The 27,928-nt window shown below is 43.0% G+C and overlaps 1 protein-coding gene across 3 annotated transcripts; it reads left to right on the top strand.

The window, feature by feature from the left end:
* Window positions 1–2,168: 2,168 nt before the first annotated feature.
* On the top strand, window positions 2,169–27,224 carry prdm1a (PR domain containing 1a, with ZNF domain). 3 transcript variants are annotated; one of them, XM_018676078.2, is made up of 7 exons: window positions 2,169–2,943; window positions 15,227–15,580; window positions 17,935–18,054; window positions 19,378–19,630; window positions 23,258–24,342; window positions 24,639–24,767; window positions 24,887–27,224. In XM_018676078.2, the coding sequence occupies exons 2-7, from the start codon at window positions 15,248–15,250 to the stop codon at window positions 25,490–25,492; spliced, it is 2,526 nt and encodes an 841-aa protein (XP_018531594.1). In that variant the 5' UTR covers window positions 2,169–2,943; window positions 15,227–15,247; the 3' UTR covers window positions 25,493–27,224. The 3 variants fall into 3 exon arrangements, with proteins under 3 accessions (XP_018531594.1, XP_018531593.1, XP_050932084.1); XM_018676077.2 differs by lacking the exon at window positions 2,169–2,943 and adding an exon at window positions 11,944–12,248; XM_051076127.1 differs by lacking the exons at window positions 2,169–2,943; window positions 15,227–15,580; window positions 17,935–18,054 and adding an exon at window positions 18,071–18,674.
* Window positions 27,225–27,928: the final 704 nt, after the last annotated feature.

The following is a 27,928-nucleotide window of genomic DNA, read 5'->3' as shown; positions in this document are numbered from 1 at the left end:
GGGAATCATTTCCTTGAATTTAACTACTGCATTATCGGAAATATTTCTAGTCAGGATGTTTTTTGCTGATAATACATAATCCAGCAATATGAAGTCGAAAGTGATTAAGAAGTGGTCTGATAGAATGGGATTCTGTGGGAAGACTGTTACATGTTCAATGTCAATACCATAAGCTAAAACAAGGTCGAGAGTGTGACTGAAACAGTGAGTGGGTTTATCTACACACTGAGAGAAGCCAATAAAGTCTAGTAAAGAGGAAAAAGCAGAGCTAAGGCTGTCATTGTTGACATCAACATGAATATTGAAGTCGCCTACAATAATAACTTTATCTGTTTTAAGAACCAAACTCGACAGGAACTCTGAAAATTCAGATAAGAAATCAGAGTATGGACCAGGAGGACGGTACACTACAACAAATAGAATTGGCTTTAATGTTTTCCACCTTGGGTGGGACAGACTAAGAACAAGACTTTCAAATGAATTATAACTGAGTTTAGGTTTAGGGTTAATTAATAAAGTGGAGTTGAAAATGGCTGCGACTCCACCTCCACGGCCAGTGTCTCTGGGAATGTGAGTATTAATATGACTGGGGGGGGTTGATTCATTCAGGCTAACATACTCATCCTGACACAGCCAGGTTTCAGTCAGACAGAATAGATCAAGATGGTGATCTGATATCAAATCATTTACTAGTACAGCTTTGGATGAGAGAGATCTGATATTGAGTAATCCGCATTTAATTATTTTATTTTGCTGAACATTTGAGGTGGATGTGCTGATTTTTATTAGATTATTGTGACTAACTCCTCTTTTGTTGACCTTTGGTTTAGTTAATTTAAATGGTCGGGGGGCAGACACAGTCTCTATGGGGTAATGGAGGGGTGACTGCTCTAAAGGAGGCTCAGAGAAGCGTGTCAGACTGCAGCTCTGTCTCCTGGCCTGAACTCTGGATTGTCAGGGCTTTGGCTTCCTAATAAACTCTGTCAGATTTCTGGATATGAGAGATGCTCCATCAAAAGTGGGATGAATGCCGTCTCTCCTAACCAGACCAGGTCTCCCCCAGAAACTCTTCCAATGATCTACAAAGCCCACATCGTTTTCTGGACACCACCTCGACAGCCAGCGGTTGAGTGAAGACATGCGGCTATACATGTCATCACTGGTCAGATTGGGCAGGGGACCAGAGAAAACTACGGTGTCCGACATGGTCTTTGCAAGTGTACACACCGAGTCAATATTAACTTTAGTGACCTCCGACTGGCGTAGTCGGGTGTCATTAGCGCCGACGTGAATAACAATTTTATTGTATCTACGCTTATCCTTAGTCAGCAGCTTTAAATAAGATTCAATGTCGCCCGCTCTGGCCCCGGGAATACATTTAACTATGGTCGCTGGAGTCGCTATCTTCACGTTCCGCAAAATGGAGTCGCCAATCACCAGAGTTGGCTCCTCAGCGGGTGTGTCGCTGAGCGGGGAGTATCTGTTAGAAACGTGAACTGGGTGGTGGTCAGCAGTGGGCTTCTGCTTACGACTACGCCTGTCCTTACGAACAGTCACCCAGCTAGCCTGCTTTCCCGGCTGCTCGGGAACTGCCGGGGGAATGCTAACAGGAGCTATGCTAGGCTGCTCCGCACCGGCTACGGGGGGCTGTTTAGCACTAGCTGCTGAATTAGTTTCCATGGTGCGGAGCCGGGACTCTAATTCGCTAAGCCTCGCCTCGAGTACAGAAAACAGACTACATTTATTACACATACCATTATCATTAAACGAGGCAGAGGAGTAACTGAACATCTGACACGCAGAGCAAGAGAAGGCAGGAGAGGGAGAAGGAGAGCGAGAGGCCATGGCTGAGAGTTCAGCTAAATCAGTAGCAGAAGATAGCGTGAATCGATAAAGTACCACACAGAAAGTGGAGAAAGTTGGTGATTTAGCAACTACTGTTACTGTGAAAGTGCAGATTAGATTGGTGATAGAGTCACAGAAGTAATGTCGATAAAAAGAAAGTATCTAGTCTGAGACAGGTATACACCAAACGATGATCTCCAAACACCGGTAACCGGAAGTGACGGAATACGCTTACCGCAGTACGTCAGCACACCATTCCTGCAGTAGTCCTCAATAGTAATCGTAATAATTTCTGCATAGCAATAAAGATGTCACTGTAACTTTGAGGTTAAGACAGCAACCACGAACTGCAACGCTCCTGGTTCCAGTACAGTCAGGGGAATTTGTATCGCCTTTCCCCATTTACTGTCATCGCTCTACTGAAAATATTTAAAAGAAATAAAGACAAACTAAGTATTCCCTGATGGATTACTTCTCCCAAGCATGTTTTTAGACTCTGCAGGTGCACTGACATGAATGTCAACCAATGACAGCCTGAGAGGAGAAGGAAGGAAGGAAGGATGGACGAAAAGGGAAGGGGAAGAGGAAATGAAAAAAAAACAACACAAAGAAGGAAGAAAAAAAGAAAATACAGGAAGATAAGGGGGTGAAGACAACTTAAAGAGAAGACCGGAAGAAAATATGGACAAGAAAGAAGGAAGGAATGAAGGAAGGAATGATGGGGAGAAAAGGAAGAGAGAAGATACTGTAAAGGAAGGATGGAACAGAGCAAATATGAAGTATAAAAACTGAGGTAAAAGGGAAAAGTCAGGAAAAGACAAGAGAGGAAAAGGGGGCGATAAGAGAAAGGAGTAAGTAAGGTAGAAAAACTAATTGGTGTGGAGTGGAAAAGAAGCACAAACACAAAATAACACAACACTTTTTGCATCCACAGTCACAAACAGGATCTTTCGTATTGTAGGAATATTATAGAAAATCTGTCAGACCGGGCTCTGCAGGAGAACTCTGCAATCAGCTCCGGTGCACGAGCGCAGCAGGAACAGGTGAGACTCCGCGGGAGGACTGCGGGGGGAGGGGGAGACACACTTGAGGTCCGCGGTAAGTGTCATTTATGATTTTTCAGTTTTTGAAGTTAGCTTTGCGCCTCTGTTATTAGCTTGTTAACGTTTTTAACACGACATTAGTGTGTAGTAACTCCGTGTTTCTCAGGTGTGATTTTACAGCCGCTGTCTTTCAGTTTGTTGTATTTTGACGTCGGTTTTCACATAATTAGCTGCTGTTCAGTCATTTCATCTGCAGGGATTTTGTGCAACCATTAGTTTGGGCTTAGGTAACATAGCTATTGTTACTGAAATCTGTTGGGATGATTTTTAAAACTGTACTTTTGAGCAATGCCACAAACTCTTTTGTAGCTTTTGTAATCGAATTGAAAACAATATTTTGTGTTTTTGTCTTCTAAACACATTATTCACATATTTACGTCATGAATTACAGACAATTAATGAAAAACAAAAGTGGCGATGGAATAAAACAGGACATAATTGTGATATAAATTAAAGCTGATCATAAAACTTTTTTTCTGTTAAAACACATATTCCTTTTATTTTTCATTATTTTTATATTCATAGTATTTGTTTATTCAGGTGTTCATATGAAGGGTTATTAGCAAATTCATCACAGTTGCAGATGCTAAATACTATGAATGAATAAACCATCTGATCTAAAAACATACAGTGTTATAAGCAGAGACATGTTGTAGCATGTATAAGAATACCATAGGGATGCTATGTGCATATTATAGTGATACAAACAGTTAGAAGCACAATAAAGTGACTGGATGAATTCACGTTTAAAGTACAACAGACGTCCTGTTAAAGTATTTTGAGGAATATTAAGAATACTTTAGGAATGTAATAGTGATACAGCGGAAGATAAAAACACCACAGAGAAGAATGAAGTCACTATTAATTAGATTTTTGTCAACCACAGACACACTGTGAGTCTCTAAGTATAATAGTTGCACTAGAGTGGTTTATCCTGAGGCCTGTTATAATGGAAACTACCAGGACAGGGGGTAATGTGACATCAGGCATGTGTATGTGTGTGTGTGTTATCTCCGCGCTGCTGTTGCATGTGGTGACTCATCGCACGTTTCCGCTGTTTACTGGAATATTGCTGGAACATGTTTACGTCCTGAAGTTTTTAATGGCTACCTGAGAGCGAGTGCGGGAAGCCGCTGGGTCCCTTTTTTTCTTACTAGAGTTCTTTATAACAGTTGATTTATTTTTGTTTCTTAGAGGGTTTTTACAACTCTACTCAGGACTGACGCTCACTGCTGGCTGAAAGTGACGTACAGAGCAGTGAGGCAGATTCACATGACTGGACTGGACTGCTCTGTGCTCTGCCAGGAAAATGAACAACAAAGAGAGGGACAAACTCAAAAACATTCAATGTTCTGTGAACTTGTAAGAGGTCACTGCACAACTTTTTAGTGTTTAGGCCTGTTTGATTATCGTATCCAGATAAATCAAGATTGTTTCCTCCAGATGTTGGAGAGTGACTTTGTCGGATTGCTATCTGGACCTTTCCCATATTGTCTCAACAGATAGAGAAGTGGCGTCATGAAAGTGCAAAGGGAGGATAAAAAAAACAAATCTGTTTAATAAGCCCATCGTTCTCTGTGTCACATTTACTGAGTCAAGTTTTCATGTCACAGAGTATTGTCCAGTATGTCGGAAAAAACATAGTGGTGTGATTTCTGCAAATGTTTTGTCGGAGCAGCTGCCATCAAATGTGACAGAAGAAAATTTCACAGTGTACAGTTTACAGTGCCAGTGAGAAGATTAATGCCTTTCTCATGTCTGTGAGCTGGAGTTGGGAGGTAATTAGCTTAGCTTAGCATAGAGACTGAAAGCAGAGAGGAACAGCGATCATGGCTGTCTCCAGTGGTTTAAAAATATGGCTACCAGATCCAATAGAAAATTGCATGTTATCTCTTGACAACAACTGGGCAAGTGACATCAAGATTCAAATATTGTGCTGTTTGGATGTTGATATGAGTTTGGAGAGAGCCGTTCTGGCTCTTCTCCTCTGTTTCCAGTCTTAAGGCTCAAGATCTCTCAGTAAGAAAGTGATCAAGCATATTCAGACATGCAAAAGTAATCAAGCTGGAGAGGCCAGAGGTAGACTTCCGAGATGACTAATGTCCAAGGCATCACAGAGCATGATGTAGACTTTGTCAAACTTGACTTTATAGGGCACAGTACTGCTTCCATTTGGAGCCTTGAGAGAGTCACAGAAGCAGACATCATACGTCTGTTGTGTTGTTGTCTTAGAAATGTTTAAATACCTTTTTGTAGAAATGCCATAATTTGACCAAAATCTGCAGAATCATCCAATGTCAACATCTTGTGTGTCAGTGTACTGTTTCAGGTTTCTCCTGAAGTGAATTTGAACAGCAGCTCTAATCTGTGTGTGTGTGTGTGTCTGTGTGTGTGTGTGTGTGTTTAGATGCCTCTTAATGAGGAGTGTGTTTGGTTGCGTGCTGAGGACACTGTGATTAGCTGTAGACACTGAGAGGGGGAGCTAATGGGGGGTTGACTGTCTGGTTTGGGTATTGCTCAAGTTTACCCTTGGCCTTTCTGCTGCACCCATCTGTTGAGAGAGTGACCAGATGAACCCACTTGTGTGTGTGTGTGTGTGTGTGTGTGTGTGTACGTGTGCATGCACAGCAGGGGTGGACTGGCAAGATTAGGAGAGTTGGCTACCACCATGGCCCCCCTCCTCCATCCCTGACGCACCTCCATCCCTTCTTTTCGAGAGCTTCGACCCTGACACATGCCACACGCTCATGGCTGTCCCACACACACACACACTCACATGCACACACACACACAGAGGGGGGATCATGGTTGGGTCTAACCTGCCTAATTCTCCCTAATGGCTTCTCTATTCAAGGATTAACTCCCTAAATCCACACACACACACACACACTTATAGAGGGTCCGCCACGCACTGGCCTACAGTACAACTGTCATTTGGTAACACACTGTCCCACACACACACACACACACACACACACAAAGGAAATGGACAATAGCTGATCTCTTCGCAGTGATTTGGTGAGGCATCAAATGGCCTGTGGGCTGCAATTAAAATGTTTGGAACTCAGGGGAGAACTGGAGGGGGGAGAGGGCAGGGGAAGATGGGAAGGGTGGAAAGAGGGGGAGGAAGGGAGAGAGAGAGGAAAGAGTTTAACACTCAAGGAGAACTTTATCAGGATGAACTCCCTCCCTCTCTTTGTGTGTGTGTGTTTCCTTTTATGGCACATTCTTGTAGCATCTGTACATGTGCATCCATGTGTGTGTGTTCTATTAATTCATTTCCCAAATTAAAAGAATTTGGTGTTTTCCCCCTAAAAATTCTCTCCAGAATTGGGAGATAAAAAAAACTCCAGACTGAAACAAGAACACACACAGGCCTGTTTCTGCTGAATCACCCAAATTCAAACTGCTGCATTTGATTTATATGAATTGGAAATTGACGGTGCATCACCAAAAACCCCCGTCGACTCTTTTACCAAGTACAGAAATAACAGGGTCGAATGTTGAGTTGAGTTGAATGTGGTTTGTTCTGACGCTCCTGGCGAGCTGTGACCTCAGGTAACATAAGGAGCACCAACGCCAACAAGCAGGTATCAGCCTGAGAGGCTCAGAACGCAGTAACCTTTCTGGTTTTTATCTGTTATCTAACCAGGTCATTCTGCTGATCCACATCGGTTATTCACAAGAAACAAAAACGTTCTGAGAAAAGGCTGCATACAGTTCAGTGTCCTATTCCAGCAGCACACAGGGAGGTAAACATGATGTGAACAAACATATGAGAAGTAATATTGCTTTAAAACATCTGAATCAGTTCAGAAAGTTGTGAGTCTGACAAAGCATTACACTCACTGGCACCATCTCCTCCAGTTCAGAAAGTGTAATGTTCTTATACTGAACAGAAGTCATAGGACTTTAGGACCAGAGACCAGGGATCATGTCCTGCCTCCAGTGTGTTGTTGGGTTTTGGTTATTAAAACACTTGGTTAAGCTTCCGGAAATGATGTGGTTCTGGTTAAAGATTGGAAAAGTCAACCCATCCTGTCTCATGCTTCGTGTCCGCATTGATCTTTTCACAGTTTAACCACATCGCTCCCAAACCTTAACCCAGAGCTTTGAACTGTCTGGGCATAACACAAAAACATTCACCATGCTTAGTTCCAATTAAGGGAAATCTTAATGCTACATAATAGATTTCTTCCAACTATGTGGCAACAATTTGGCAAGACCTTTATTGTTTCAACATGACAGTGTCCTCGTGCACAAAGCCAAGTCCATAAAGAAAGGATTTTTCCTAGTTTGGTGTGGAGGATCTTGACTGGTCTGCAGAGAGCCCTGACCTTAACAAATCCAGCACCTTTGGGATGAACTAGAATGGGACTGAGTCAGACTTTATTGCCTAACATCAATGCTGGACCTCACTGATGTTCTTATAGCTGAATGGGAGAAATTTCCTGTAGCCATGTTCCAGAATCCTGTAGTGAGCCTTCCCCGAGGAGGGGATGATGTTATAGCAGCAGATCAATGCCCATGATTCAGGAAGGTGATACATTTCATGCTGAGGTGTTCACATAATTCAGGCCAAATGCTGTATGTAACCAGACTTCAAGATCATGACTGTTTTAAGTGTGTAAACACAAACTGAGGAATGTGAGGTGTTAATCCCGCCTTCAGCCCTCGAAGCCCATTCATCCATCCCTCTCCTTTCTCCTCTCTCACCCTCACCCTCCCTGTTCCTCCTCGTGGCTTGTGATTTGAAACGCTCTTAGTAAGGGCAGATTTAACTACTGAGCAGAGTAGAAAGTTTATGCAAGAGGAAAGTGTGTGTGTGTGTGTCAGTGCATGCGTGTATGTGTGTGTGATAGAGGCCCTCTGTTAAACTAACAGAGACCCAGGAGGTCTCTGGGCTGTCCTTTGTGTCTCCTCTCTGTCTCCTGCAGGCATGCATGCAGGGCCACCACAGAAACAAAAAGACACATTTCAATGTGACTTCAGTGCTGTATGTGTGCAGGGGGGGTAAAACTACCCTTACATACACCTCTTCTCCTGCCCCCCACCTACTGCAGAGCCCCCCCAGCTACAGCCCATTTCAAAGAGAGTGAAGCAAACTTGAATCGACTTGGCTAATAACAAACACAGTGACATTTTCTGCATCAATGTGTGTTTTTGTCACCAACCACTTGAATCCAAATTGCACTGTTGCAGTAGCTGCTTCATTTTTTGGAAAAGGTAAAGCTGCTTCAAGATATTCATGGCCACGTTTTCCCACGTGGTTATTCCTGTATCTGTGCACCTTGACTAAACGAATCCTCCACCCAGAATCTTTTCAGCATCAAACAGTCACCCCCTGTAGGGCTGTAAAAACCTTGTAGCTCATTTGAACCACAAACACTGTGGTTTGTTTGGATTCATTCACATTTAAAAAAAGGCATTATCAGAATATCCATAGAAACTTCTACAACCAGTCCTGCAGCATAATGGGTTTCTTCAAACGGCATCTGTTGCCAAAACAAGGCTAAACACACAACTACCACCAGAGCGTCAGTGAGGGAAACAGAACAAGGAAACTGTGTGTTTTCCCATATATTAATGAAGCTGAGTGTTTGAATTACACTGATTAGGCTGTCCCCTAGAAATTACATTACACATCGTGGCTACCCTGCATAAAAAAGTACAAACATTTATTTAAAATAATCAGAGTGGCTTCATGTTTTCTGCCTTTTCCAGATTATTCAAAGTAACAAGAAAGAAGTAAATCAAGATCAGCCTCTGTTGATCATGAAATGGCGGTACCACATTTTAAAAGATGTCATCTTATAACACACTAGAAAGCTACAATAAATGGTTACAAATATGACAACAGTTATTCATATGGACGCTTCTCATGCAAATGGAAAACACACACCCACTTGAAAGCACTGTCACCCCCCCCCCCCCAAACCCAAACATATTGTTTATGCAAAATACTTGCATATGAATGCATGATGGTGAGTTCACTGGGTAGGTGTGTGTGTGTGTGTGTGTGTGTGTCCAGGTCCATACATATTGCAATCAGCCAGTGTGCTATCAGGGCATGTGTTCTTAAAAAGGACTCTCTGGTTGTTTTGCAGTGGGAGGAATTGCTTGGCTGCAAAGCATCAACATGTCCGACAGCTGTGGGACAGATCTGCAGCTGTGTGTGTGTGTGTGTGTGTGTGTGTGTGTGTGTCGGGGTCGTCCGTTGGCAGGAAGCAGTAGGCAGCGAGTGATGTGGTCAGACCCTCTGTCACCAGAGAGAGAGAGAGAGAGGGAGGTCCTGTGTCTCTCTCTCTTCTTCTCTTCTTCCTGTTGCTTGTTTTCTTTTCCTGATCATTGTTCTTCATTAGAGAAAGAAAGAAACACACCAACAGACAGAGGCTCATTTTCTGAAGGATCCTGATGATTGTCATCATGTGCTCTGTTGTGTTTCATAGAATTTGACACAGTTTTGTCATCTCCAAAAATGACCAGAAAATGCAACTTTTCTCCCAGAGTTGTGTTTTATCTTTTGTTTCTAGTCTCTGTGTTTTAACGTTAAAGTTAGGAGTCATGTGGAGATAGAAGATTGTTTATTGGACGGCAGAATCATTCATGTTTCTGCTCAGTTTGCCCAAAAACTGTGTAGGATTTTAGAATTAAATTCATTCATTTGCATAATAAAATCCAGGGGGTAAACAACAATGAACTCATAAAACTATTCTTTGGAATCATGTTTCCCTTGACTGCCAATGTACTGTCAATAATTTATAATTTAGTTCATAATTTAGCTTCTAAATCAGCTGCAGATGTCAGTCTTTCTGGCTTTATTTTGTTTCTCTGATTTAATTTCATTTCCACATTTAATTATTTAACATTAAACACGTTTTCATTTTCTGTTCCTGTTTCTTCCATAAGTGTAATTTTATTCTTTTGTCGCATTCAGATTTTTTTTCTTTTCCTCAGTTTCTGTTTTTTTACTGACTTACGTGACCTACGTCACATCGTCTGGTGAGAGAGAAAAGTTCAGGAAACACAGAGGACATCAGGACTTTTTCAGAACTGATTTATTTTGTAGGGGACCTATCATCAGAATAAAAAGAGAGAGAGAAAAGTAATGGAAAAAGTAGAAAGAGAGAGATCAGTGTGGACAATCATTTTTGTAAATACTGTGTGCAAATCAAAGGGCTGGAGGAGAGAGGGAAGGCGAGTGAGTAGGAGGTAAATTGAGGGAGTCGGGGGGACAATTAGATGGGAATTTCCAGTGTTAGTGAGCGAGTGAGCTTTTGTTATAACGGCGACGGAGTGAATGCGAGCTGTGAGGTTTTTTACGCTTGCATCTATTGAACTGATATCTGAGCTGTCATAAAACATTTTCTTTTCTAAATATACTGATACATGTCATGACTATTAAAAATGAGCTGTTAAGAGAAGAATAAGGGAAGGAAGACAAAGACAGAAAACGTAGAGGAAGAAAGAACAAAGCCTTGCTCAGACACACACCTCAGTCTCAAGTCTGAGCAAAACCCTTTACTCGCTTTCCTTGTTAAGATATGACAGCAGTCTGACAGCATCAGATGTAGAATTATATTGTGTGGAAAATTTCCAACATGGCACAAACCTGAGTCACATTAAGGGAGACCACGGCAGGACGAGGATATAAACAGAGAGAGAGTGATGGAATTTCACAGCCTGCTCATCTTATCACCGTCCTCAAAGGTGAACTTAGTGACAAATGATGAGGGACATAAACTTGAATGAAGAACAAAACGCTGTGAATGAGGCAGCTGGAAGTCGCTGAGGAGATTCTTACCCTGTCAGATCAGCAGTGCAGGGAAAACCAGTTCTATTTTACATCTTCATCTGTGCCAACTGTGTGGACAGAATTATGAATATCCAGCAGATAGGAATTAACATAGCATCCTGTTATTCCATGCTAATTCTACAGTAGACAGTGGATTTATAATTATAAGAACTGATGAAACAGTCGTCAAAGTTTGCCTGTTAAGTAGTATTCCCTGTATGTAGGATCAGCTTTGATCACAGGCCTGCAGTTAATATTTGCCTTTTAATCAACTATAAGTTTTTTTCCCTGCGATCTTAACCATTTTTTGACAAACCCTAACTGTACTTCAGCTGTGCTTTATCTGCTACAATCCAGTCTTTCTTTTTGACACTGTCTGCTTCTGCAGAATCTTCCTGTGGTCGGGTTGTTAGTGAAATGTGTTTTTCTTTTATTGTCCTTTTCCTTTACAGTTTATCTAGTTTGTTGTTTCACTGCAAGCTTTGGCAACACGTGTCGACTCGCACGGGAGCCGACACAGCAAACTGAAATTTACATTTGAAATTGTAAGTAAAAGAGATAGTGAGAGGTAAAGAGTGAAAAAAGAGAGAAGAGGAGAAAGAGAGAGAGATATAAAGTGATAGAGAAAGCAAGGAGAGGGTGAGAGAGACAGACAATAAGAAAGAGAAAGATAGAGAGCGAGTACTTTAAAGTTCCTTAGTGAAAGCATCCAGGGCAGACCAGTCCTGCCCCCTAGAGGCAACAGTTGTGTGTGTGTGTGTGTGTGTGTGTGTGTGTGTGTGTGTGTGTACATGTATATGTGTTTGTATGTATGTGTGTGTCTTTTCCTGGGGAAGAGAGGGACATCCTGTGACAGTGACTCAATGCTTCCCCCAACACACACATACACACACACCACACACAAACACTTTGTGTACCCTTTTGAAGCTGCTAACAGACATTTCCTACACAGATACATGCAAAAGAACACACACACACACACACACACACACACACACCACGATTAAGAAAACTTCTTTTTTTAATGCAGAAAAATTCTGTTTTCAGAGTATGTATGTGTGTGTGCGTGTGTGTGTGTGTGCAGTTCTTAGCCTCAGGTGAAAGCGCCTGCTTTTCTTCCTTGCGAAAAAAAACTGTGTGTGTGTGTGTGTGTGTGTGTGTGTGTGAGAGAGAGAGAGAGAGAGAGAGAGAGAGAGAGGGGAGGGGAGGTGAAGTGGGCAGAGCCAGGAGGAGGAGTGTGTCAGTGGGAGGGCTTCTCTCCACTCCACTCCAACTTAGTCAGAGGGATGTTGATTTGTCCAACATTCAAACACAGGACACCGAGTCTCACACATACAGGCACACACACTTTAACACACACAATCACAGTGTGGAGTATCAGCGCTCGGCAGCAGGACGTACTGAGGGGGAGAACTGCACCTGTCCTACACACACTCTCTATCCTCACACACATACTGAGGATCTGACCGGTCGTCCTTATGTGTGGATGGGACCAAAGTTACACGGTGAGTACGGAGCAGCTCCTAACTCCATCTGGCTTTTTAACATTTTTACCTGAGGAAACAACACAGAAGAAGAAGAAGAAAAAAATCATCTCTGAAGGACTCTGTTAGGTTTGAGAACCATTTGAGTTTTTTTTTTTTTTTTAATTTAGAAATTCTATTTTTATATATAATTAATATATTTATTCATATTAAAATGTCTATATTATTACTACAAACAAAAACATGAAGTAAAAAGACTAAATTTTTAAGACAATTTTGGCTTTTTGAATCCACATTTATTCACTTTTAACCCCATCTTTAATTTGGCCTTTTGCCTTTTTAGTGTTTGCTTGTTTCTGACTGTAAATTCAAATAGGTTTTTATTTCTGACTTTGAGGTTTTATATTTTTGATTTGATGAGATCTTTGTTAAAATGCTGCTGATAAGTTGCTGCCAGTGAATTCTGCTCTGATTTGGATTGTTTTAAGTGCCACTTGGTAGAAAATATTTCCATGTTTTGAGAGTTTGAAAGGCGTTTCTGAATTTTGTTTAACAATGAAGTTTTTGATTTGAGGCTTTTTTGCAGATTTTAAGGAGTTAACATTTGGTTTTTAATGAAGAGAGCTGGACAGAGGTGAATATTAGTTGGTTTTTGTCAGGAAAAGTCTCCTTGACTTTTTCTCCTCATGGATTTAAAATTAGAAAGAGGCTGAGGGTGATTTCCTATTTATTTTCCCCTGGTTGGTAGTTAAACAGCTCACAGACTTTCATCTTGACTTATTAAATTGCACCTTAATTTGAAAATTCCTCTGACTGTGTGTGCAGACTCAGCTTTTATATTTTCAGTTGGTCGAAATGAGAGACGAATTGTTTCTTGGTTCTTGGTTTCACTATTAGTTTTCGATGTTGCAGATGTTATGCAAAGAGGATTCTGAGTTCTGCTGAGAGGTGAAATATTGAGAAACATTTCCATATGTGATCAGTTTTTAATGTGATTGATTTACCTGGCAAATAGAGCAGAAACTTGTTCTGTTCATGATGCGTTCGCTGTGGGAAAATACTCAGCTACTGTTGGAGAGAAATGAAGTTTTCTTACTAGAAATGTTAGAGTTTCACAGTTAAAGGATTTTGTGGTTTTGTGGGATTTAAATGTAATTGTATTAAGTTGTTTTGCTCCAGTCTGACAAATTTTATTGTTAAAGTAAAGATGCAGGCTGCATTTGAAGCAAAGTAGATCAACCTTGAGTTTTTCACTTGTTTAGGACAAGTAAGTCTGTTTTGTCTTTTGCAAGAGCTCAAAAAATTACTGTTAAAATGAGGAGATAACCGAGCTCATGACTCATGAAATTCAGCAGCTGGTTCCTGAAAGGGATCTTAATGTGAAAATGTCCGTTTTTATTTGTTTTAATCACTTCTAGTCAGTAACCAGATGTGGTTTTGGTGTCATTTCTGCTGCTGTATGGGAGAAAAGTGGATAGTTGTGACTGGAGCCAGTTGGATGTGAAATAATTTTCTTTCTTGCGGCTGCTAAAGAATTCACAGAGCTGAGTGTGGTCACTGAAGATCTGCTGCTTTCCGCTCGTCTGCGTGGGACGAGCAGCATGTTTGTCCCTGAGTGGATATCTGCCTCTGTGTGTGTGTGTGTGTGTGTGGGATTGTCTTGGGTGGGATCGCGTTTGAAGTTTTGTTTGCGCTGCTTTGGCCCCCCAAATGGAAAAGTTTTGGCGCTCCCTTCCTCATCACCCCCCCACCCACCCACTCTTCCCCACGTCCATTACCAGCACACACACAAGCACACACACACACACACGCTGGGAGTCGGGATGATTTGCCGGTTCCGCTGCAGTGCCACTCTGCTTCCAATTTTAGCTTCATTCAGACACAGACAGCATTTCCTTCCTCTGTCTTCAACCCCAGGGAGAGACGGGGAGGAGGGAGGACGCACAGGGAGGATACAGAGGAGATTTTAGCTTCTTATCTGAATAAATCCACAACATCGTTGAGCAAACTTTCTCTTACACACAGAGACTTGTAACTGTGTGAGTTGCACACTCATTGTCTTTGTGTATAAAAATTAGTCAAATAAAGGAAACGTGAAAAGCTTCTTTGCTTCAGGGAAGAAGAAAGCAAGACAGATGCACTGACAGAACTGGAGAGAGAGAGAGAGAGAGAGGACGGAGAGAAATACGAATGAATCACATTTTTGTTTCTGTTTTTCAAAAATAATTCACCAATTTCCATTTATTGTTTCTGTCGCCATTTAAAAACATGACACATCAGGGGCTAAACTCTCAATAGAAGGAGTCACATTTTAGTAGGAAAGCAGCATCATTTATTTTATTGCTTCATGTGAGACACTTGTTGAGCTCCTCTATCAGTTCCTCTTCATTTCCGTGCATGATCAAAGTCTCCTATCTCAGCCTGAGTCATTCTAAATTTCACCTTGTGGTTTTTATGGACATGAAAAAAGATAAATATGAAGTCAGTCGATTGAATTCATTTTGAACAGATGATAATTCTTATTACATCTGAGAATAAAAACAAAAACTGAGGGTTCAGATGCCATGAAAACCAATTTCCAAATATTATTTTAGTGTCATTATTTCATGAAAGTAAACTGATTATTTCTGGAGTCATGAGTGAATGAGTGTAGGTTTTATCCCATAATTGTTTCCCAAATTAGTTCCTATTTTCTGTAAAAAGTTGACAGTTTCCTGTCTGTTTCTAAGTGTGTGTGTGTGTGTGTGACGGCAGTGTTAGTCAGACCCCTCCTCCTTCTTGAGTCACCACTTGTAATAATCACAGTTCTTCCTCTCCTCTTTTTCTCTCTAGTCATCTGTGTTTTTTATCTTCTTTCGTCTTAATCTTTGTCTTTCTTTTTTTATTTCTGATCCTCTTCCCCCCACATCTCCTTTTTTCTTACTTATGTTATCTTGATAGAAGTGTTTGAATAAAGAAAATTGAGAGTGAAAATGTCTCTCTCCCTGTCTCTCAACCAGGCGACCTCTCATAGCTCGGCCATGTTGACCAGTGAGGGGGCGCACACCATGGACCAGGACGACGTGCACCGTGGACCAAAGATGGCCTCCACCGCCACTACCGCCGCCGCCAGCTCCAGCTCAGATGGAGCCGAGACAATGACAGACACAGACGTTGACATGGAGATGGAGATGGAAGAGGCAGACATGACTCGATGGACGGAGGCAGAGTTCGAGGAGAAGTGCACATACATCGTCAAAGACACGGCGTGGGAGGCAGGCCCAGACGGTGACACCATGATGATGACGACAACCAGAGCCGAGGCATCGTTGCCTCGAAACCTGGCCTTCAAACATCCAGCTGAGAGCAAAGAGGTTAGACTCAACACACACAGCGGCAGACACACAAACTTTCTCTCCAGTCACAATTTTTCACACACATTCAGGCACAGAAAGCCATCTGTACATACACACACACACGTGAGTCAGATGCCGGTCATGTAATGGAGAGGCGGTCGTGTCTCGTCGTAAAGCTTCACGCACACATTGGCCTACAGAGAGGAATCTGTGTGTGTGTCTGTGTGAGGGTGTGTGAAATGCCTGAAGCAGAATTAATGCAGACACACACACACACACACACACACACACACACTGTAACTGAAGTGTGAAGGCTGTGTCTATCCATCCATTAAAATCCATTCATCACCAGAGAAAAAGTTGATCTGTGTGTGTCATATTTTATGGAGTTCCTGTAGTCATTAAACCACCTGTAATACCAATCTGAGCTGGCAGGGGGCGCAGTTCGGTATCTCAACAAGGGCAACACATCAAACTACTTCAGTCTACTCATGCTTAGGCTGCTGAATGGCTGAATTACAGAAGGTTTGATAAGAGCTTTGAACCCTCAGATGCCTCATATGTCAAATCTACGGTGGCAGCGAAGGATTCTTTTTTTTTTTTTAACAAAGTGTGGGGCTAAAGCATTAACTTTCTCATTTTCATTACATATTTCCCCTGTAAATCTTTCTGCAACTAACCCATCTTCCACCCTGTGACATTTTGATGAAACCAGAATAATAAAGTTTTGTGTCACCAATCAAACTCGAGACAAAAAAGTCAAAATGTCAAAGGTTGAAACTAGATAACAGCGACATCGTGCACACAACTGAAAAACAGAGGGTGTTCAGTGTCTGAAAGTTGAAAAATTTGTCATAAATTTGCAGTCTTCCCACAGGTTTGATTATTGAATAACACGATCACTAGACTCAGATCAGTTCCATCACTTAGATTTTCAGTGCATTACACATCTTTATCAAGGATACAGAGTAGAAAAGCAGCTGTATTTTGGACTGGAAAGTGCATGACTTCAGGTCAAAAGGTCACAACTTTGACAGTTTCTTTGCACACTTAAAGCTGCGTGATCGCATAGATTTTCTCATCAGGGGCTTATCAACTGAGGAAACTGAGGCAAGAACAAGAGAGAGAAGAGAGTGTTTTGTTCACAAGCTGACGCGCTATCACAAACATTTATCTGGACAGAGAGAGGAAGCAGGGAAAGGCTGAGGACGGGAGTTTGTCGCTCTGATCAAAGAAGATTGAGTTCAGTCTCAAAGAGAAAGAGGGCATTGTAAAAGCCTGTTAATAAGTCCCAAAAAAACTCCTGTTACTTACACTCATGCGCACACACTAGGCTCCATAGGGGGAATAAGGAAAAGGGGGATTTCCCATGTCACCAGGGAACAAGGGGGTTTGGGAAAGATGTTTGTTTGTGTGGGTTATGCATGAAGAAATGTGTATGAGTGCATTTCTCTACCATCCACGGCTGGAGCCTGACGTCTAGTCAGCACATAATCCCTTACTTTTCTCTTCTTCCTCCTCCCCCTCCTCCTCCCATTTTTTGTTCTTTGATTGAATCGGATGAGAGACTAAAAAAAAGGAGAAACAGAAGATTTTTTTTTTTCTTTTGAGTATCTGAATGCCCCCACCCCACCCCCCATGCTGAAGCGTGTGAAGCGGCAGTGGTTTTGGTTTGATGTGGCGACGAGTTGAGGTGTGACGAGAGAGAGACAAAGAGATTTGCAAGAGGAGATTCTGCAGTTTTCCTCCAACCACACACACACACACACACACACACACGCACGTCTTTAATGAAACGAAGCATGAAGTTGGGTCATTAATCATCGTCTCTGTTGACAGGTGATTAATAGCGTGTGTCTATGAGTCTGAATTTGGACATACAATAAGGACTTAGTTAAAACTTAATGACACATATCACTTATGATGTGCACACTGACATGAAAACACACACACACAGTCTGTGCCTGCGGCGAGCCATGTGGTCATGTGTGTTATCACTGAAGATCTTCACATCTTTACAGGTGAAACTCTAACCACTTAACACCTGGTGTTTCAAGACATGAAAAGCAAATGAATACATTACATTTTGAATGTTATCACATCATTGTTAATTGACGCTTCCACATCACTTGTCGACAGTACTGACCATCATCATATCTGCTGAGGCAAAAGCAGTAGCTGCCGCATTTCACCGTTACAAATGAACAGTCAAACATGCCTTTGTTGTCTCAAGTCACCACATTATCACCTATGAAGATACTAAAATTAAAGATGTAAAGATCGAGACTTCATACACACACAACATCACACCGTTCAAAGGCTTCTTCGACCTTGTGTGTGACCTTCCTCGTGTGCGTGTCTTTTTTTTGCAGGTGGTTGGAGTTTGCAGCAAAGAGTACATCCCCAAAGGAACCCGCTTCGGTCCCCTGGTGGGCGAAATCTACACAGCTGACAGCGTCCCCAGAGACGCCAACCGCAAGTACTTCTGGAGGGTGAGTACATAGGCACATAGAGACACGGAAAACGCACACATATGCAGACACACACACTTCCTCAGAAGCCGGAGGGACCCCATCCTGTGACGTCTAAAGTCAGTCAGTGGAACAGGAAACTGGGCTCGCAAGAGAGGATGTGATGTCACCTCTACACAAATAGCATGTCACACTGTGGTTCCTGTAAGTCCACACACACCGTTCGGCAGAATACGCTCGACTCCATCACTACCGGTAACTCACAGTGAGAGTACACTCTAACAAACCACCAACCTGACCACCGCCTACGCAGCGTGTGTGTGTGTGTGTGTGTGTTTGAATGAAAAGAAAGACTCACTCTGCACCAAACCACAAGCAGATACTAAATCAGAAAGGTGTTCCATTCATGCTCATATCTCACTTTCTCACACACTCACACACACACACTCACACACACCCCCACTGAGCAAAGAAAAATGAGAGATCGAGACAGAGAGAGAGCGAAAGAGAGAGAGAGACAGAGAGGGGGAGGAGAGGTAGAGAATGAGTTGGTCCGTCCTTTCCCTTTTTAATATAAAAGGATCTCCTCCTCCTCACCACTCTCTGTCTGTTCGTCCGAGGGAGGTGAAGAGAGGAACATGGTGAGGAACGAGAGGGTGGAGGGATGGAGAAAGAGATAAGAGAAGTAGTAAAATGGTTTGATATAGTGTCATTTATTTTAAAACTGGTAGGATTCAGTCTCGGTGGCAGCTAGTTAACCACTCAGTTGATTCATTTCTTATTTATTACTTTTTATTTGAGTTACTCATTTACTTATCGACTTTTTTAGTCATTTATACGCTGTCAGTCAAACTTTCTCTTTTTACTTGCTAGTTGAATTTGTTAGTAACCTCTAAACTTCTAAATAACATTACTTAACATTTTAGTGTGTTTTATCGACTTATTTATATTTTTACTTTGTTAGCTACTTGTTATTTACCTATTCAGTTGTTTTTTTATTAATTTACTGACCTATTTATTCAGTAATGCTCTTCAGCATGTAGTTACTGTAGTTAGTTGGTAATTCACTTGTGAGTCAGTTAGTCAGCAAAGTTATTAAAAGGAGATTAATAAAAGAAGGCAAAAACAGACAAATAAAATATATGTTAACTAGTTTGGTTAAAACTTCTATTACATCTGTTCTTATCAGAGAGAAAGAGGAAAAAGGAAAAAGACCAACAAAATTCAGGACAAAATTTAAAATAATGTTCTTTCTCTTTAATTTACTACACTAAATTCTGACATTTAAATTTTTTTAAACTAAATCTTATTAATATTTCCCTTTCTCCTTTTCCCTCGCTCCAGATCTATGCAGACGGTGAGTTCCATCACTTCGTTGACGGCCTGGATGAGACACGCTCTAACTGGATGCGGTACGTGAACCCGGCCCACTCGGCGGCGGAGCAGAATCTGGCAGCGTGTCAGAACGGCATGGAGATTTATTTCTACACAGTGAAGCCCGTCCCTGCGGGTGCTGAGCTGCTCGTCTGGTACTGCCACGACTTCGCCCGGCGCCTCCACTACCCACCGTCAGGAGAGCTGATGATGCAGAAACTCAGTAAGTTCATCTGGTTTTTACAAGTTTTTTCCATTAGTTTAAGAAATCAGTGAACCTGTTTTGTGAAAGAACAGAGTGCTTTTATTAAATGTGTGATGCTCTGAGCTGCTAACAGAAAAAACTTAAAATCAATAGGCAGTGTGGGTTTGTGTGTGTGTGTCGTGAGTGTGTCCTGTCGCCACTGTTAAAGCCTAACAGTGTGTTTGAGTGTAGCTGAGTCTCCTTCCTCTCTGAACGTTAGTCTGTCATTATCTCACACACACACATTCACAGAGGTACACGACCAACAACCTTTCATCTCTGTCAGTGCCATCGTTGTAGTTTTGTGTGTGTGTATTTGTGTGTGCACCAGTGACAGTGTAATTACACAGACAGGGGGATATGGCCCCTAATGCCACAGTCTTACACACTTAAAGACCCGCTTTTAACATGAAAGCTGACACACACACACACTCACACACAACCTTGCTCAACCTCAATAAAAGAACCAGAGACAGTGTGTGTTTGCATGACTGCGTGTGTCTTCAGTGACCTTTTTATGAGAGAAATGTCTAAAAGTAGGCATCAGATTTCTCAGATATCCTCACAAAGAAACGCATAAACGTGAACCGACAACTCTTTATATTTATACAGTATTTAGTATTTTTGTTTTATTCTTCTTTTGATAACTTTTTACTGACAATATTAATCTCCTTAATGCTAAAAAAACTAAATCTAAACCTTTAAACTCACATGATAAATCACTTATGTTTTCTTTGTTTAGCAGGACACACACAATTCACCCTGCACACACATTCATGACACAGCCGACTAACTGCTCTTATCCACTTTAGCTGAGCTGATCAAAGAGAGAGCAAGCTAAGAGAAAAACAAAGAGAGAGAGTGGGAGCTGAGGGGTTTCCAGGTGTGACTGCAGGCTAATAGCAATGTTAAGGTGGCAGAGGAACGAGCAGACCCAGCCTGGGCGACTCCACTGCCCAGAGAAAAAATGCGCATGACCTGGGGGACAGAGGCAGGAGGTACCCTTAGCCCCCTCCACCCCTGCCTGCCCCCATCCTCCCCCCACTCCAAGTCACTGTGTGTGTGTGTGTGTGTGTGTACAGTATATGTGTTGTCTTTAATTAGCTTCCTCTGTCATTTAGCCCCACAGGCTCCTGTTGACCTGTTAGTGACATGAATGCTGATTTTTACCTGCAGCAGAAAGACTTTTGTCCTCAATTTTGTCTTTGGGCTGTAAACTTTTTATCGGCCTTTTTTTTTTTTTTTTTTGTCTGATGAGCGCATATTCCTAAAATGAGTATACGTCTTGACTCTTGGTGTGGCCCTCAAGAGTTTTAGCCTTACAAAAGGAGTCAGAAATAATCTCATTGGCTGAGTAAAATCAAGAAAACCACAATCTTTCTCTCTAAGTAACGTTAAACCGAAACCCAGTTAAAAGGGCAAAAGGTAAAAGAAGAGGAAGCTGCTCTGATGTGTCCTGGTAGTTGTGCTACAGACTGAAAAAAAAATGCAATTCAGTTATTTAAGTTAACATGTTAGCCTACTGTAGCTGAACTTTCGAGCTCCAACATTATGAATGTCGTGGCTGTGAACTAGCGTTCGCGTTCTTTGCTACGTGAAGCAGAAGTGAAAACCCTTGGACGCATCTGGCTGCTGCTCATGCAAATAGCAAAAACATGAAGAAAAAAAAATAAAGTAAATTGATTAATTATTATTTTCTGGTCAAACTTGAATGAACCTAATTATTGTACTCTGGTTTTTGGGAAATTACACATTGTGGACTAATGGGGGCGCCAGAATTACTAGTCCAAACTCAGTGACATCCTGTATTATATTCCTGAGGAGCGCAACAACATCTGCTGTGTTTTTCTCTATGGTTTTTGCTCTTTCCAGTGTAGTCATAGCAAAACCAGACGTATGTGTATGTGTGTGTGTGCGTGTGTGTGTGTGTGTGTGTGTGTTCTTGCAAGTAAGCAAAATGACTGAGCATACACCAGTGTCTCACTCCCTCACTTTCTCCTCTCTCTTCTTACTCTTTTTTGTCGTTGTCATTTAGCATTCTTCAAGTGTTAGCACTTGAAAACACCTGCCAGCCATGTGTGTGTGTGTGTGTGTGTGTGTGTGTGTGTGTGTGTGTGTGTGTGTTGTGTTCAAAGACGCTTTACTCAGCCGACAAAAACACTCTCTCTTCACACACACACACGCGCGCAGAGACATAAGCGGGACATGCCAACGCATTCACACCCAGTCTTTTCATCTCAAACATGCAGGCTCACACACATACTGGTGTGTGTGTGTGTGTGTGTGTGTGTGTGTGTGTGTGTGTCAGCCATCCACCCTGATATATTTGCCACTTTAAAAGACCAGAAAGAAGGTGGAGGAGGGAGTGCTGGAGGTAGAGTTGCACCTCCCACCCCCTCTGTTGACTACTTGAACTTCCTGGCAGAGGGGCCGTGTTGACAGATTGATATCTCCAAGATGGCCGCCCTGTTTGTTTTCTGGAAGAGGGAAAGAAGGAGGAGGAGGAGGAGGAGGAAGGCTAACTGATAACCTCAGTGTTTACACTGCCGCTATACCACTGATGCAAGGGTCACTGAGTGTGTGTGTGTGTGTGTGTGTGTGTGTGTGTGTGTGTGTGTGTGTGTGTGTGTGTGAGCGAGCAAATTTCACCAGTGCTCGCACTCAGGATTAACTTTGACAACCTTCATCTCTCACACACACACTCATAGACACACACACACACACTCTCTCCCCTCTGGGCGACCTCGTGGTAAAAAGTTGACTGGGCAGTAAATGAGCTTATAGATAATAGACAGCGGTGTTTTAAGGGCCCGACTGCAGCCATTTAACAGCCAAGATGTGCTGCTAGCTGACAACCCAGGGCTTTTAGAGTGTGTATGTGTGTGAGAGAGAGAGCTCCTCCTAATCCACTCTTTCATCATACAGAGGAGACAGTAGGTGTGAGTGACTTAGGAGGAAGCTCTCTAATTTAACCTTTTGACCCGGAAACAATAGTGAACTGCCAGGCCGATCGGGAGAGCAGGAGCTTGATCAAAAGTGTGTGTGTGTGTGTGTGTGTACACGTTCACCAAAAGTGGAAGAGTCAACAAATCAGACAGAGGCCTTTGTCTGCAGGCGCCTCTGTGTGTGTACCCTGTCACATGGTGTGTGTGCGTGTGTGTGTGTGGAGGCCAAGCTTTTTCAGAAGATATCTTTAGCAGGAAACCTTCCATCAGCCCTGTCTGCCACCATTTTGATTTTATCTTGATTTCATAGACACACACACACACCACAAACGCGCCCACACATACAAGGCCCGAAGGCAGCTGTCACACCTCACTTCCTGTCTTTTGCCTCCGCCCCCTCTCCACTCATGCTCGTTCATCAAATCTGTCGCCTTAATTGGCCCACTGAGTTACTTATGGTGTTCCTTAACCCTGTGGCACACACACAGCCACACACATACAACTTTCTGACCTGCAGAGGTTTATCTCTGCAACATGGCTAAGTTTTAAAGGAGTGAAGTGAAGGAAAAATGTATTGATGGGCCCCAAGGGCGACTAAGAGGACCCTATCTAGATCTGATGAACTCTCACTGACCCCTTTTCCCTCTGTGTGTCTCTTCAGAGCAGTCCCTCTTAGAGGTCAAGCAGCAGCAGGTGAGCAGTGAGGAGCATTTGGTTGAAGCCTCCAGTCTGTCCCCTGTCGCAGTGACCCCCACCCCGCCCAAGAGGGAGCACAGCGTTCTCTCCATTCTGCGTGGCACCAACAGCACTTCATCCTCCTCGCCCAACAAGAGGGAGCCCAGCCGGCCGCTTCCCACCCGTCGCTGTGCCGACAGCCCGGAGCGCCCCCTGTACCCTCGTGCCCTCTACCCGGCTTTCAGGGCCCACCCTCACATCCCTGAAGACCTCATTAGCCACAAACCTGGCCAACTCGGTTACCCTGCAACCCGTTCCCCTGGCAACCAGTCATCGGCTACACCCAGCCCGTCCGCGAGGAGCAGCCCTGACAGCAGCCCTCAGGGGAGCCCATCCGGTCCGATCCCATCCCCAGCTTCTTTCTACCCTGCTGGACTGGGCTCCTACCCTGGTTACTCCCCACCATCTGCCCCTCTCTCCTCACCCTTTTACCCTCCAGGAGCCCCCTACTCACGCTACCTCCTGCCCCATCACTACCCTCTGTCTGGTGGTGGTGTCCCCACCGTAGGAGGGATCTTTCCCAGGATGTACCCCCTCTACAGCAGCCTCCTGCCCACTCATGTGCCCCTCCTGCCCTCTGACACAGCAGGGAGGCGCTACCTGATGCCTGACCACGTCCACCCCTCCTCCATTTCTGCCCCTAGAGACTTCCTCCTTCCTGGGCCTACCAGTGCCTTCTCAGCCGCCACCTCACTGAAGGACAAAGCAGGGCCTCACCACCCTTACCCCGGGCTTCCTCACCTTCATGGACCAGCCCCTTCCAGTGGCTCCCCAACAGCAGGCACAGCGCCTCCCAGTGAGAGGATGCCTACCAAGCCTACCTCAGCCCTGCTGGGCAGCGCCAGTGAGCATCGATCCGATGAGGAGGCCATCAACTTGACCAAAGTGAAGCGAGGTGCAGGCTCAGCGGGCTACAAGGCCCTGCCATACCCACTGAAGAAGCAGAACGGCAAGATCAAGTATGAGTGCAACGTGTGCAGCAAGACTTTCGGGCAGCTCTCAAACCTGAAGGTGAGGCTCGAGACACTGCCGACTAGTTCTGTGTTTGGCTTTCAACATCATGTCTGCTTTACTGGCTTATTATCATTCCATTCCTTTTAACCACGAGAACTGCAGTGTAATCATTAGGCTGTCGAGCAGGTTTACAGCAAGAGCCAAGAACGTTACACAGTGTTTTACAGAACACACAACCAAGTGATAGATAATCAAGATAATATTGTTTTGTTACTTAATCTTTTAGTTTGATGGTTTCTATATATCTGAATGTGTCTAAGCAGATTTTTTCTCTCCTCTTCTTCATCATGCAGGTTCATCTTCGTGTCCACAGCGGAGAGAGACCCTTCAAATGTCAGACCTGTAACAAAGGCTTCACTCAGCTGGCTCACCTGCAGAAACACTACCTGGTCCACACTGGGGAGAAGCCGCATGAATGCCAGGTGAGAAAGCAAAGCTGAAGATGACATCTTTTCATTTGGTTGATTTTCTAGACAGAAGAGTTAACAACTAGATGTGACAGTTTTTACAAGTTGCTCACATCATTTCTTTTGTCACCCAGGTTTGTCACAAGCGCTTCAGCAGCACCAGCAACCTGAAAACACACCTTCGCCTGCACTCAGGGGAGAAGCCCTACCACTGCAAACTCTGCCCAGCCAAGTTCACCCAGTTTGTCCACCTCAAGCTGCACAAGCGCCTGCACTCCCGCGAGCGTCCACACAAATGCCCCCACTGCCACCGCCACTACATCCACCTGTGCAGCCTGCGACTTCACCTGAAGGGCTACTGCCTGGCAGCTAGTTCTGGCTCCGGCAGTCCAGCTGTCTCCAGTCAGGCTGCCTTGGAGGAGGTGCACCGCGCCAACGAGGAGATTGAGCGCTTCGATGTCAGCGAGCATGCAGAGCGGCTGGAGCAGCTGCAGGGAGGGGTGGAGATGGAGGCCATGTTGGAGAAGCAGGTCTTGGGGATGCTGTGGAGGGAGACTGACCTCAAGTCCTCCCACTTTCATCCCCACCACAAGGGTGACACCAACGAGCTTCTGTCCGTAGGTTATGGCACATACGAGTCCCCGAATGAGACATCAGTCATCAAGATGCGGCACAGCAGCCCCATCCTGCCACTTCCTGCCAACGTCACCGTCAAGCAGGAGTCAGAGGATCATGCTTAAATGACCTCTGAAGCCAAAGGACAAGGAGTCAAGACTGCATGGCTCACAGTGGACTGGGTTGCCAGGAGCAACAGCTGTAAATAAATAATTCTCAACCTGGTTGTCATCAGGAGTGACATCATGACCACACCAGGTTTTCAACCTATCAGGGACTTGCGTACTCAGGGCTACAAGAGACACTGTCCCATGACTACTTAGCGATTTCAGCGTTTATTATACTTAGAGACAATCATCTACCCAGGACTTTCCTTTATTGTAATTAATATAATGCTATTATCATTATTGTTGTATTATTTGGTCTCTTTTTTCAAATGTCTTTGTTTTGTTTTGTTTTTTGATCAATTAGTTGTTATATAACCTCCCTAATTTATTATACTTTTTATTTGTTGACTTAAAAAGCAATAAGTGGAATTGATGGTTACACTGACAGGGTGAAATCAATGTAAAAGACGATTTTTCTGTTGATTTTATTTTTCTCTGTGGCCATTTCTCTGTAGATAGCCTATATCTGTCCTGCAACCTGTGACCTATAGGGGTGTCCACTCTTCAGGGTTTTATCTATTTAAATTTAGGAACCAGTAAAGCAGGTTAAAAGGGTTGAAAAACTTGCCAAAGTATGGCACATAAATTTGTTAATTTAGCAAGAAGAGCTTTATTTCAACCCTGCTTGATAGCTTCCCTAACGTATGTCTGTGTCATTTTCTGATGCCTACTTAATTTAAATGAAACAAAAAAGGGCATTTTTTGTATATTTTTCACAACAGTTACCTCAGTGTGCATGCGACGATATGAGTGTGTGAGTGTGTGTGTGTTTTAAGGGACAGCTGAAGGTGGGAGCTTTCTATTTATTTGCTTTTTTGCTACTTGAAGAAGAAGAAACTGAAGTGGAGTGCAGCTCTTCATGTGGTCCAAAGGAGCGGCACCGCCCGCTCAACATGTAGCACATAATGGACTCGGGAGGCTGGTGAGCCGCCCCCTCTTTGTCCCTCCTTTTCTTTTATGTTTTTTTACGACACTGTCAACACCCAACAGGGAAGTGAACATCCTCAGATTCTGGGATTCACTCTTGACGCTAGTAACCAAAGTTCACATGGCTTTAATTTCAAATGCTCACCAAAAAAAAAAACACATAAAAAGGAAAATCAAAACAAGGGAAAGAAGGACTTGAGGAATCAAAATGCTGAAGAAAGGAAGAAGAACTGTGTGTATATGATGAAGTGTTCGCTCTTTAGCTGTGGTCACTTGTTTTGTAGATGTTTTTGTTTTGTTGCTCTTGTTAATATTTCATTTGAGAAATAATGGCCCCTTCTTCAACCCCACCTGTCCACTGTCTTGTTAATGAACTGGCATACACCAAAGCACCTCGGCCCTCTTTTATGCACTGGCCCCCTCCTCTTACTTTATAACTTCAGTGCCGATGCTTGCACCACTTACACTGTGTACAATATCACTGAAACCGGTCATGATGGCATTAAGACTCACCTTAATGTTACTACAGCAACTGCAGCAGTTGTACATTGACCTGAACTCTGCAGCGCTTTCTCTTTCGTTCCTCTGTTTCATCATCTTTTCTGTCAAACTAATGTTCGACCAAAGCATCTCTCTGATCACAGCTTTAACTCCAGAGGAGAATTCCCTGTCTCTGTTTACATTCTGGTTTACATAGTTATTTATGTGCAAAAATGTCAAAAAGTGTAAATTATGATATAAATGTTCACTGTTCTAATCTAAACCCTGCGACTCTGTGTGTTTTCTTCCTTTTCTTGTGTTTTGGTATTAGAGTCATTTTATATTATGAAAATGGAAGTGCACAGATATTCTGGCAAAACTTGAACAATAACACTTATCTATATATGACTGTTATGTGGTGGTATAGGAATATTATTTCACTATTTGACAGGCATATCTAAGGAAGGATAGTTTTTACTGAGCAGACTGCTTAATCATCATTTTTTACTCACCTTATTGTCAGCAGCCATTTTGATGTTTTCTGTTTTAGAAACTTTCTGTTGCCTGAAAACTTAAACATGTTGAAGTTAAATTTAAAAATCAAAAATGCCTATAAATTTCCTGGGATTTAAAGATGTGAAGTTTATTTTTATAGTGCCTTTAAAGAGAAGATGTCACAAAGCAGAGCACAATGCAGTCTGTACAACAGTAAAAAGCTTTAGAAAAGGATTTACTGGAATCTCAATAAAGACCATAAAGGCCCTTCACCCACACAGATGTTTTCACTTAATGTGCCTGATTAGACCTCTTCTCAAGACTGTGTGGGTGTATAAGAACTGTGCTTGGTTGACATCTCCCCCACATGCTCCTGTTGCACCTGTGAAGGCAAGACAACTTACACCATTCTCATTTGTATGTTGAGTATTCATTTATAGGTGTGAAAAGCTGGCTGTCATAGAGAGGGGGAGACATGGCATAATTTAAATA

Source organism: Lates calcarifer, linkage group LG15, assembly GCF_001640805.2.
Source record: "Lates calcarifer isolate ASB-BC8 linkage group LG15, TLL_Latcal_v3, whole genome shotgun sequence".
NCBI lineage: Eukaryota > Metazoa > Chordata > Actinopteri > Centropomidae > Lates > Lates calcarifer.
This window is presented reverse-complemented; position numbering and strand designations above follow the sequence as displayed.